Source organism: Solenopsis invicta, chromosome 4, assembly GCF_016802725.1.
Source record: "Solenopsis invicta isolate M01_SB chromosome 4, UNIL_Sinv_3.0, whole genome shotgun sequence".
In the NCBI taxonomy this organism is placed as follows: domain Eukaryota; kingdom Metazoa; phylum Arthropoda; class Insecta; order Hymenoptera; family Formicidae; genus Solenopsis; species Solenopsis invicta.
This window is the reverse complement of record NC_052667.1, coordinates 24,780,064-24,793,494: the sequence shown is the minus strand read 5'-3', so window position 1 is coordinate 24,793,494 and position 13,431 is coordinate 24,780,064. Positions and strand designations below refer to the sequence as shown.

Here is a 13,431-nt window from a genome sequence, read left to right as displayed (position 1 = left end):
CTCGTCGTCATAGTTACCTCTAGATCTTTTTGGGAATTGCAAAAAAAAAAAGAAAAATGTCGACTCCAAATTCGTCGAGGAAGCTTCCGTTAAAGAATAACGCGCCAGCCTTGCGAGGCCCTGTACAGATATTGATATGTATAGCAACGGCGGGGGAATGCGGGATCGGAGGATGAATCGCGTCTGGAATGAAAAATTCGCTTACCGTTTTTCACCACCAAATTAGCTCGACTCGAATTAACTTTCCAGTTTGCTGAATTCTTATCTAGATCCGATCCAATTGGTTATTCCTTTTCCTTTTTTTTTTCTCTCTTTTATCCGATTCATCATAAGACCCGCATTCGCTTTACATCCCGCCATTTAAGATATATATAAATACGTAGAAACAAGACAGAAAGCAGCGTTGGCACAAGATATTACAGAACTAGCGGGGCTTTTTTGGAACGCCCTGCGGAACAAGGCACTGTTAGAACACAAAGTTCGGAGCAGCTGCGTCGGTATGGCTGATAGGAGAGAGAGTGAGGTTCGTGAGGGCTGCGTGTTCGTGAGGATCTTAGCGAGATTTCGGCATACTTACTTCAGCAGAGTGAGAGAGGGGAAGAGAGAGCGGTATCCCCTCGTGATTCTCCGATCGTGTGTGAAAGGCGCTAAAGATTAACTTAACACGTTGAGGACGGGCGTGTCTCTTCCGTTAAGCATGACATTAACGTTATTTTTCCGCGCTTTAGTGCTCTCCGGGGGAAAAAAAAAAAAAAAAAAAAGAACTATTATCCGAAGAAAAGCAAAGGTAGCGCTTTTCTGCCCAGCGTAATTGCCAGGACGTCGCGACTGTAGTCGTCCTGTACTGTAACTTCCGTAAATCCCTGCTTCTCTATCTCAGAGCTTCGAGACATATATGCAACGTCTGCCCCGTCCGCAAAATGTTAAGTCTGCGAAACATTGTATATCACTCTCCTAGCATCAATTTTGATAACATCCTGTGGAGCTTCGCAAATGTGGGAATCAAATGTGGTAGTCGATCCGTTCTTAGCGAGAATTTGGAGGCGACTGTCGAATAATTAACTTCAGCTGCGCACTAATTACTCGACGATCGAGAGTCCGAGTTACATTTACATTTTCTTCAAACAATAAAGCACTAGGTAAGGTCCTCCATCGAAAGAACCTTCAATCTCGGTCAGTTTCGATTAAATTATTCGTTGAAAGATCGCCAAGGAGAAATCGACCGTGAACTCGATGAGTACAGTATTCCTACTGCCGATTACCACTTTTGCAGATTCGCCCCGAGTAACGTTCGTTGATCGTTTTTCCGCTTTCTACTCGAGTACCTTGCAACTCGGATGAACGAATGCGGCCTGCAAAGAGATGCGCCGTGTGTACCGACGTCGCCGCTCAGCAACTGTGCTTGCAACTTGCCGCGCAACACCGCATGCACCCATCGACACTATATATAGTAATCTCATAGAGAAACAAAAAAAAGTTTGATGGTAAAAAAAAGGAATATATCGCACACTCGGCATTCTATTTCTGCGTGTTGTCGATGGCTGGAGGAATTGCGGAAGCTGCTGCCAGCGGTCGAGTTCGAGACGAGTGAGAAAGGAAAAGAAAGAAAAATAAATGAATAACGATTGCGCCCTATAATGCGATAATATAGAAATATATGCGAATAGACGCGACAGATCGCCAAGCTGAGTTTACGCGGCTAATCACATGCGCGGCAAATATGATTTACAGTTGATCACGACGATCGGGAAGCGTCTCGCGTGCGCGATCCGCGTCGCGCACAATCCGGCGACGAGTTCCCAGCATCCGCAGGCGCGATTTTTCCTCGTAGTTAGATGTCACGTAGCAAATATTTTCACGTGCAAAAAATTGACAAATATATCAATACTCAGTTCAATATACTTAGTAAAAAATGTATCGAATTGACAAGCTTGCATCTCTGTGAAATGTTAAATGCTATAACCGCGAAATCGAAATCTTCGAATTTCATAGAATAAAAAAATCATTCGAAAATTTTATAAGCTCAATTTTTGCTCTACAGGGGGAGGGGGTGAATTTATTTATAGCGTAGTAAATTGCTCGAAAAATTGCACAAGCTCGATTTTCACTCTTTTGGAGTGACGTTTCACCCTACAAAATTTAAATCTAATCGTCAACTTTGAATTATCATTGAACAGCGGAAATTTATATCCTTGCAAAATAAATTTCGATTTCTTTTTCACACGTACTTATTCGTAGTTATCATCGAGATATATTCGAGGAAGTCATCGCCGAAGCTGGTCGTGGCGCCGAAGAACGCGGGACGGATCGACGTGTAACAATTTTTGTGCAGTCATACAGAGTGCGTCTTCTGTTTCTCTCGCAGCTTCGGAGAAGCCTTAACGATTGAGAGAAAAGAGAAAGTGAAGAAGAAAGATAGAGAAGCGTAGAAACAGACAGATAGACAGATAGAGAAAGAGAGATAGAAAGATAGACAGACAGACAGATAGACAGTAAGACAGACAGATAGACAGTAAGACAGAGAAAGCAAGAGGAAAGAAGAACAAACGAGAATAGACTGGACTTCCACTTAATTAAGCAACGCGACACAGAGGTATGGGTAAGCACGTTATGTTCACTTTTTCCAAAGAAAGCGGTAGGAAATCGCGATTCGCGTCAGTGAAGCCTGAAAGTCCTTGAATCGAGAGATCCAATCATTTCTCTTGTGCAATAATTTATCAATAATTTAATTTGAAAGTAGAAAAAAACAGCTTAATATATTGCCAGGCGAATTTTATACATCTTACCATTTATAATTTTCATAAGCATAATAAAACATTGCGTAATATATTTAATAAAAATAAAAATTATTAATTGTTGAATAGCACACTTTTACTTTACATCATTAATTATTTTACACTGTTATTTACATTATTTACAGCATTTAACGTTTTATTTTACAAGCGTATAGCGCGAGTCACCACTGTGGCAGTCAACTTGTTAATCTCAACGAGCTAAATCTTCGATGACATAATTGAAAAAAAATTTGTGTCTTCTCACGAATGTAACATTGAGGTTTTTATTACATTCGAATAGTCAATAATCAATTGCCTTGTTAAAATTTTGCAGCTTTCTCCATTGTGTCATCATCTTGTTGTAAGAACTTTTTACAAGAATAAATAAGATTTTAAACACCAAAAATCACGAAATTATAAATACCAATAGGAGTTAACACAGAATACTGTATGTATGTACACTAATTTATTATATCAAAAGATAAACGTTCCAATCTTTGTTTTGAGCCATCTTCAGTATCAAGAAAGATATACATTAATATTGAATAAGTTTATGGAATGTACAAAAACTGTCGCATTCAGTAGAGATGTTGTGCTTCGTCAAAGATTGTAATTATTATTTCTATATAAATAGAATAATTTAATTTTAAAAAATTACGACATTCTAAAATTTAATATAAATAATATTTCTTAAAATTAACTTTTAATTTAGCTTAAGTTAATTTAGTCTTAATATAATCTTAATAACTGAGTTATTTTATCGTTCATGCAACATTTAATGTAAATTAACATTAGCTTTAACTCATTTTAATTAAAAAAAAGTATTAACTCACCCAACTCTGAAGATATCTACACCGCAAAGCGACTATTTTGTGAGAGCACGATTGTCGAATACAAAATATAAGTATATTTACCCCTGTACCAAATAACGAATATCAAATAGCTCAAAAAAAACAGATTAATCTTTGAAGTGATCCACATACACAAACCAAAACAAGGTTTTTAAATTTAACACAACAACACTGAACTCCTTGACCCTCTATATTCTGAATTATTTATAAGAACTTGATGCTTCACTTTTTCGCTACCCTTCTTGATGATGGCCGAAAACCAGAGTTGAAACATTTATCTTGGTTATTTCTTTCGCCAAAATAAATTTGTGTAAACATACAGAAAAATTCTCCTGCGAGGAAAAGCGATTACTCAAGTTTTAGTTGCCTTTTTTTTAAGTAACACTTATCTTTGCAAAGAATATTTTCTTAACAGTACATTCTTAAAATACACTTACCCTTTGCTTGACACAAGAAACATTTACTTAAAGTAAACTTCTTCTGTGTACACACAGAAAAATATATATTTAAATTAAGTAAATATTAGTTATTTCAAATATTTCATAAATTAATATACATATTTGCAAGTCTATCATAAGTTCATCCAGTTGATAGAGTTATGCGTTCACTAGAATGTATTAAACTTTATCATAAAATTTTATATAACGTGAAAGTTGTAATTATATTATAATTTTGTATTTAAAAAAAATAGATAATAGTGGATATTTATTTCATTTATTATAATTAATTAGTTTTTTTTATATAACATTCCAATATTTAAATTCCATAATATTCGAAATCCTAATTTATTATTTCAATTAATAATATTAGTTAAAACAAATTCATTTTTTTATTATTCTTACTGTTTATTATTTTATATGAATAAATTTTTCTATTTGCGATGAGTGTATTTTAAAACAATTATCAAGAAAATATTCTTTGTTAAAGACAATCATTACTTACGGAAAAGAAAGTAGATTGAGTAAACGCTTTTCCTTATAGCAATAGAACTGATATTTTTCTGGATGCACACACGACTATCCTGTGTTAACTCTTGTACATCGGCATTTGTAATTCCTTTTTACTACGGCGCGGCTGATAGTCGCGACAGTTTTCTACTGTCGGCCACTTCAAGGACTTTCTATTGTACGCGGCCGACCGTAGCGTGGATTTTTCTACTGCGACCGGCGCGCGGACGATTCTTCACCGCGACAGTGGAAAGCGCTCGTGGCTGGTCAGACAAATACGTCGCGTTAGGACGGCTTAGGACGCAAAAACTTTTTAGCGGTGACACGCCGACGAGCGAATGATGCGAAAACGCAGAGGATCGAATAAAAGCTTCTGGTCTTACCTCTTAGCTCCACCCTATATCGTATATGTACAAGTATGCACATTTATTTTCGGCGGTGACGTCGCGATTTAGTCGAGACCTCGCCACTCTAAGATGACGCGTCCGATTAAAGAATCGGATGTGTGTCCTAAGCGACGCGGCGGAATGCTGCCAGACTCTGATGGAACCGTGTCTCGTCTCTCTGTCGAGGACTCGTATCAGTTATCCGACAAGATAATTCCCCGTCTTCTCTTCGGGAATCCGAGTCACTCTCTACTCGCAAGCGTATCGAGGGGTTGCACGACTCACCGTTCATCCCGACGGTCCATCCCGCGGCGGTCATTTCCTATCTCGAGGATCACGTGAGAAAAACGAAATACGCGTCCCCGACAACAACTAAATCTGGCAACATACGTCATCCGTAGCAACAGCCGTGACGCCAGAAAGAAACAGGATGCACTCTGTATGGCGGTTCTTCGTTGACGTTTTCGTATACGTGTACGTGAGAAAGAAAAAGACAGAGTATATACACAGCAGATCAGGCAGAATCATCACAGCAGAAAGAAACCATGTCAACCACGGCAAGCAGCGCGAGGAAAATATCGAGCATCACAGCAAGTAAGAGCAGCTTACGTTAACGGCAGCTCGTTAAGGTACAGTACCAAAGAAAATCCAAAAGAAAAAAAGAAAACGAAAGAAAAAAAAGTGGTGCACAGGATCGAGGCTGCGATCGGCTTGCATGCATTCGCGTGCCCGGCAAACGTGTTTTTCGTTAGAGTGGGCTCGACTGCCGTTTCGGGCACGATTCTCCCGAAAGAGCCGCCTCGCAATAGCGGGCTCAACGGCGGAGCGAGGGCGGGGCCTTAAGAAAATATCCCAATAAACTGATTACTATATCAGTAACTGATGAAATATCATCAGTTACTAGTATCCCTAACAGCACATGATATTGCACGACTATCATGATATCGCACGAATATGTATGTATATACACACACGCGATATTACGATATTGTACGAATATTCGTACGATATTCTAGAATATTCATGTATCTTGTGCTGTTAGGCATAGCAATCACTCGGCACATATCAAGTTATATAAATGTTGTAATTTCCCACTCAACAACGTAACTGTTATTTAATGAGTATGTTGAGGAATGTTATATAACAGTTACATAGATGAGTGAGAAATTACAACTATATAACATTTGTATAACACTGTAACAAGGTGTTTGCTGGGTAGTTTATTGAAACACTTTGTCAATTCTTTTTTTCAAGGGGGCCCTATAAAAAAAAGGACTCCCTCGCTTACCCTTCGCTTCCTTTCTTCTGTTCGTTCTTTCTTGCGCCCCCCCCCTACCCCCTTCCCCCCGGCTCGACGGTCTCGCTGGTGGTGGCACGCATTTACGTGTCTCTCGCCCGATTTAACGGGCACGCTGTTAGGTATCGCCGACACACAACATTCAGAAGAGGATACTTACGCGATGCGAAGGCTGTTAATCGTCACGAGGCATTACGCGGTGGCAGCGGTGACGACGGCAGCGGCGGCGACGGCGACGGTGGCCCAGCTACAGACCCCCGAAGAGTACACCTCGGACCCCCGCCGGGCCCTGGGCCCCGGGCCCTCGGCACGCGCGCGCGTGCCTCCGCCCACGTGCTAAATGCGTATCTGCTCTCTTTTGCTTTTGCGTCTGGCTCGGAACAACATGCACGCTACGCCAAGTAATGCGCACTGCCGGTTATACGTATCGCAACGGACGACGACTCTCTCAACGGAAAAAGGTGACGTGATCGTTTCGAGTATCACAGGTGGACAGGTGGACAGGTTTCCAGGACGGGCGGTAAAGAGAGAATGGAAAGAGAGAGAAATGGAAGAATTAAGAGCGAGAAAGAGAGAGAACAAAAGGGAGAGACAGAGAGAGAGAGAGAGAGAGAGAGAAGACGGAAATGGAGAGTAGAGAGTGGCGTTTTCCGGAGAGGGTGAAATTTTAACTGTGGTATCTTCCGTTCAAAATTCAATTCTTCTCGGGTTGACTCGTATATCCGGCAAAATACGTCGTATTGTCGGCTCAATGACTCGCGAATATCAATTGCTCCAACTAGCGGAGATCGTTTACAATTCCGCTCGTCGAACATACATGACATTTTCACTTGCTGCGACGACGTAGAATAAGCAAATCGTGATGACTTTGTCACCTTGATCGGAAAAATTTTCCTTTTCCTCCGTATCTCTCCTGTATTTCGAGAGATAAGAATTTAGATCTTATATAGAGCGTGGCGTTACTGGAAAGTCGATTGATCGGCAGCATAATGACAAACGTGTACGTTCCATCGATCTTCGTCGAGTGTCTGAAGGATTTTCTGAGGTAGAGGAGAAATAACATACCGTAAAAGGGAAAAATAATGAGAATGTACGTGGAAAGAAGACACTCCGGTGAAAAAGAAAAGAAAGAAATGCTTAGGATGTTCGATCTCTCGTCGCTGGAGGACCTTATTGCGATCAAATCTACTCGCCAACTATAATTCATTGTCAGTCATGCTTATCGATTAATCAGGTCTCTTTTAATTTTGACAGCCGACCATTTACGAAGATCTCTCAGCTTTACACGGAAAGAATAGTTTTGCTGAATTGTCTAAAAATTTAGCTGAATACAGATCTGAAAATAACTTTGTTGAATCATCAGAAAAATTATAAAGATCAAGCGTGACGAAGACTGTTGCAAAGTTTTGACATTCTGGCAACCAGTCTGAGCATAATTATTTTGATGATTTAACAAAAATTATTTTTAAAGCCGCGTCCAACTAAATTTTTAAACACTTCAGCAAAAAAAAACTTTGTTTCCGTGTAGGTCTGTTTTTTGTTGCTGCAATGGACTGCACTGGAACGTTCTTTCTTGTTTCGCCAAGTTTCAAACGTACATTTATTTCACTTTAAGTACACTAAGAAAATGTGCACTATACTGAAAGAAAGTTAACTTTATTAAATTTTTTCAATCTGCTTAAACTTCTTCAGTTCGCGTATTTACCTTAAATACATAAATAACCGAACTGAAGAAATTTAATCAAGTTCAGCTACAAGAAACAGATCTTTACAGCTACTTCGGCCAATTTCAATTAGCTTTAATCGACGATTAATTTTATCAGTAGTGTTGCCAACAGCTCGTATATTAAGTAATAAAAAAATTAATAATTTCATGTATGTTCAAATTATAAAATAGGTTAATTATTATCGATCAAATGTAATCTAAACGTTTAGCTGGATCTGAAAATAATTTTATTAGATCATCAAAATAATTATAATGAATGTTTAAGCATAGTGAGCAACACTGCAAAAAAATTTGACATTCAAGCAATTGGTTTGAGAGTCTGACATAATTACTTCAATAGTCTAACAAAATTATTTTCAGATCTGTATTCAGCTAAATTTTTAGTTACTTTAGCAAAACCGTTCTTTTCGTGTAAATTAAAGAGAGAAAAGAATTTTCCGTCTTGTTCTAATAATAACCGTTTTACTTTCCATGTGGGTCATTCTTCTGATTGAGTTAATCGCCAATTAAAGTTAATCGAAATTGGTCAAAGTGGCCCTTAGTCAGCGGTCCTTTTAGTGACTCTGGCTTTCTCAGATCGTGTCACGATCGATATGGCGATGTAGAATTTGATCGAGAATCTTCTTGCTAGATTAAGTCGAAAGAACTAGATTAAGTTAAAATCAAAAATTAAGACCGACACGCTTCGACGACTTCATCTTCCGATGCTAATCGCAAAGAAATAATTCGCGATTCGTAAACGAATGCAATTGCGTGTCTCTGCTGCATCGAAGTATGAATTCAGTGAAACGAGGAGGCCGGTCTTAACTTCCGATTACAAAAACACATGTTTCCGCTAGGACACATGTTGCAGAAAAATAACGTGAGAGATGCAATGTATAAACTGCGTGTAAGCAAGCACAGACAGCTGCGTTCGATTAGGATTCAATTCGCTTCGCTCAAAGTCTTGCGTTCGACAGGGATCGATTGTGGTAAGGGAGTTAGTAGCGGATTCGACAAAGCGTATCGCGCAACGAACTGATATCGTCGCTCGCGACGCAAAATACGACAACGAAAGCAACGTGCAAGGTTCTCAGTCACGGGCATCGTCGCGATCGCAAATAAAGGATCGCAGCCGCGATGCAGCCACAATGCAACGACACTATATACGCCGGCGTATGTACAATCTGCACACACAGCTACACACTTAAACTGCAGCGATACGTTAAGCAACACAGTCAGGGTAAAAGCAAACGTCACACGCATTTCTTCTTTCTTTTTTTTTATATATATATATATAATATAAACAGCGCCAAAGTTTCGCGCATGAGGTTCGCATCGCGCTCTGGCATCGCGTCTCTCTCATGCAAACGGTAAACGTGTGACCGTACTCCGGCGTGGAATTCGCATTCGGCGTGATCGGCACGCAAGAAGACCTAACGCTAAAAGTCATCCTAAATGCATGACACACTAAAATCAACTCGGCCTTTCTAGCAGGTCCGCGAACGCCACTCGTCGGCTTTCACTCGACGCAGCGATTTCTCTTTTCAGGGAACCGGATGTGATGCAGCGGAGGAAGCGAGTGGGGAGAGAAGGGTCGTGGAGAACAATTGCGCAAAATACGGACGGGTGAAATTCCGCGAGCAGGGACCGAAACCGAGCGATTCTCGACTCTCGCGCAACGAACAGGAAGGGAAAAAAATAAAAAGGTCGATTCCGCATCCGTGTACGCGTCACAGCACCGAGAACCGATATCACTCAAGCGATACTACCAGTTTCGATCCCTGACGAACGATCCGTGAGAACTGGGAGAGGGTTGGGACGAAAGCAGAAGAGAGTGTAGATGAGATACAGACACACGACGAGTACACGATGTAAAGTCACAATAACATAGGACACCGAGTGTTGCAGGGATGGGGGCGGGAGAAGAGGGGTGGGGAGGTGTATGAACAGGGGAAGTTAGAACAACAGAGTAGGAAGCGACGGACTTGTACCACCAGAGGGCTGACTTGATTCGGCGAAAAGCATTCTAGCGTCTTATTATTAGCGTAAAATGCGGAGTAACGCTATTCTTCGCTCATCGCCTTCGTTCAGCTTAGTCTGTTTTGCCGGATAAAAAGTATTCCCTGCGAGATTCCCCGCGTGAAGAATCTCGCCAACTGGAGCGGCGTCTTTACGGCGGCGGTAGCTCTCTAAGTGAAAAATAAATAAAAAAGAAAAAAAAAGACATTAATATATGCCATATGCCAACGAAAGCCCCTACAAGCAACAGTGGCGCAGAGAGTAGGCTCAGAAATCGCTAATCCTTGCCGCGCTTTAAATATATCGAACAAGCTTGGGGACGTCAAGGATTAACACAGACATGTACCTTTCCTTCGTACTGGCGTCGAGGGCAGGAAAGGCTGCCCGGTCCAGTAGTACAAGCCGTAATATTATCCTATTGTAGAATAAGTATAAAGTAGAAAGCGGGAAGTATACGTAGATAGATAAACAGAAAGATCACGACAGAGGGAAAGAAGAGAGAAGAAGAAGAGATCTGGAGAGGAGCGAGAGATGAAGGGGGGTCTCGGGGACTTGGAACGGGGCAAATTTGCAATTTCCAAGATTCACCTTTAGGTACAAAATAGATCTTACAAATTATCAACATGCCCCGCTCTCGGAATGTATATTTTACACGAGAGAGGGAGAGAGGGGGGGGGGAGGGTGGAGGAGAGACAGAAGACAAGAAGTAGGTAGGACGAATCGTGAGGTGAGAAGGAAGAGGAGAGGAGGGAGAGAGACGATCGATAGAATAAGAAGCGTGTAAAAGCGTAAGGGTCAAAAGACAGCTGCGAGCGAGCAAACGGGCGAGTGACACAGAGAGCGAAAAGGAAGAGCTCGAGACAGAAATAAGAGAGAAAGAAAGAAAGAGATAGAGAAAGAGAAAGAAAAGATAGAGCAAGAGAGAGGAGCGCTTACAGCTTGGTCTGTCGAACTCTTGCTGTAGGGTACCGGTATCAAACGTTCCTGCAACTCGCCACCTATCACCTTCAAGAGTAAAGGATAACATAATGGTTACAACAGGGTGGAACGATCGGATCGCGCGTAACCACTACTTCAACCCTCAAGCGACAACACATTCGCTTCTTTCGATCGCGCTTCATTCTTTTGCGGACGCGGACGCGCGTTTTCCAAGCTCGAAACACGAGTTGAATCGGCTGATTAATTGTCAGCTGCAATATTGTCGCGTAAGAATTAAATTCTCTCGAGGATATCAGAATATATATATATATATATATATATATATATACATATAATAAGATGATTTAAATATTTTGGTTCTCTCTCTCTCTCTCTCTCTCTTTCTTACGAATTATTAATTCTTACGTCAATATTGCACGCGTGTCAATAACCTTTTTTTTCTTCTTCTTTTGGAATACACCAATTTATTATCGAATAGCTGTAGAAACTTCAGAAACCCTTTGCGAAATCTCATAATTTTCTATTTAAATAAATACATACATTTGTAAATTATTTTAATATTGTTGAGGTATTATCTTAACTGGTACAATGGAATAGATTTTATCAGACGGTTTTTAAGTATTCTTTCAGAATCGAATATAACATTAAATTACATTTTGTACATTTTCTATACGTTCTTTTTATAGCTTTTTTTTATAGCTTTTTTATAACAAGGTACCTGGGCTGAGTAAGGCTCACTTAATTTATTTTATTTTTTTAAACTCCACTAAATAGAGTTTTTAAAAATGAAATCTTTTATTAATTAAATAGACTTAAATTATTAAATACAATTGTTGAATAGAATATTTTTAAACTCCGTTTAATAGAGTTTTAAAAAATAAAATAAATCAAGTGGGGCCTTATTCAGTCCAGGTACCTTCTAACAAATGTTATGTTACAAAATATAGTTACAAAGCACCTACAACTATATATGTGTCTAAAATAAATATTTCGTACATAATATTCACAACTAATTACGAATACTGACGAATAAATACTGACAAATAAATACTGACGAATAAATCTTACGAATAAATATTGAAACTTATTTATGTTACTTGTTGAAAGTTGGAAGTTTTGATATTTACGTCTATCAAAATTCTCTTCTTTCTCTTTACCACGAAAACATAAAATCTTACGCTCTAATCTTTCACTACCGATTCTCTTTTTTTTTTCCCGCGCCAATATCTTCCATCGTACCAATTAAGGATCAACGCAAAGTCCTTGCTCCGTCTGTTTCTCACGCGGAGTTTCAACGCGAGCTTGAGGGTTAAGGGTGACACATTCTCGTCGGTTTGTCTCATTGAAATGCTGATGTTTGCGCAAGTAATCAGTGTGGCTTGTGAGAGTAGTCGGATCTGATTGACTGTGGTGTCGCGTCTTCTCACCGGTGTTAGGATTCTCCTCGCTCGGAAACGCGTCGTCAGTGAGACATCCCCGGAATTTCTAAAGGGCTTCTCCGTTAAAATTCACGCGATTCGCAATTTTAAATTTCCACATGACGTAAATTAGATTGCGTTGAGTATCACAGTTCAATTATGTTGAGTGGCCTATTCTTTCTTCTTTCTACAAGTCGGACCGCGTGTCGAATCCGTTCGTGCGGAAGCAGAGTAGTTGGAACCGATTGCACCAATATCGTTCCCTAAGAATCCCATTGTCATATTCTGTATTTCGCTTATGATATTAGTGGTATGTGTTTAACAACTAATGAATTGACTTGAGCAAAATGATTGTTAATTCAATCTTCTTAATTTTAACAAAAAAATTCTTAAAAAATAATAAAAATGCCAACAAATTTGTAGACAATTTATCTATTTAAAAAGAGATCACATTTTATTTTGCGTGCCACTGTAATCGCACGCGATTAATTGTCTTTTAAGTAACAAAAATGAGAGACAAATGTCAGAATGTTACCGCATAAATCCTGATCGATCCAATCACTATCTCTCATTCACCTCTTTTCACCTAAACTACGCGCTATGGATAAAACTGTAATCTGGACGGAAATAGAGAGAGAAATTTGTCGACTCGGAATTAATTTTTTTAATGTTTGTCGGTGCAATTCGGCCTCGGTGATAAGGGATAAAGTATGAGCGAGAGTGCCGTGCCAAAGTGAATCAATGTACAGACAGACAAGCGTAGAGAGATATAACAGAGAGTCGGTATAAGTCCGTGAGCAGATGGAATTACGAAGAAAAGTTGTGCACAAAGTTAGTTGTTGCGTGGTCGTTCAGAGTAGAAGACGAGATCGGTAATTTATTCGCTGAATATTCGATCGAAGGCGATCAGGCGACAGGAACCGCAACGATTGACGTTTGTTAAAATGCAATGCGCAAGTGAAATCATTTTGATCCGCTCTTCGCAAACAGTCTACGTGTACTAATTCGTATATAAATATGATAATTTATGTGAATATAAATGTAATTTGTTTCCAAAGAAATCGTCAAAATTATTCATACTATGAAAAGTTA

At 39.6% G+C, this 13,431-nt stretch overlaps 1 protein-coding gene across 6 annotated transcripts in view; it reads right to left on the bottom strand.

Moving 5' to 3' along the window:
* Positions 1–13,431, bottom strand: part of LOC105196571 (plasma membrane calcium-transporting ATPase 3) — a 109,595-nt gene that overhangs the window by 9,193 nt on the left and 86,971 nt on the right. For 2 of the 6 annotated variants that reach the window (XM_026137553.2, XM_026137555.2), the window contains one exon: positions 10,919–10,987. The exons of 3 other annotated variants lie outside the window; for them this stretch is intronic. In XM_026137553.2, the coding sequence (XP_025993338.1) occupies positions 10,919–10,987 (69 nt within the window). Of the gene's footprint in view, positions 1–10,918; positions 10,988–11,353; positions 12,603–13,431 lie in introns of those variants that run through there. One more of the 6 variants, XM_026137557.2, reaches the window with a different exon arrangement.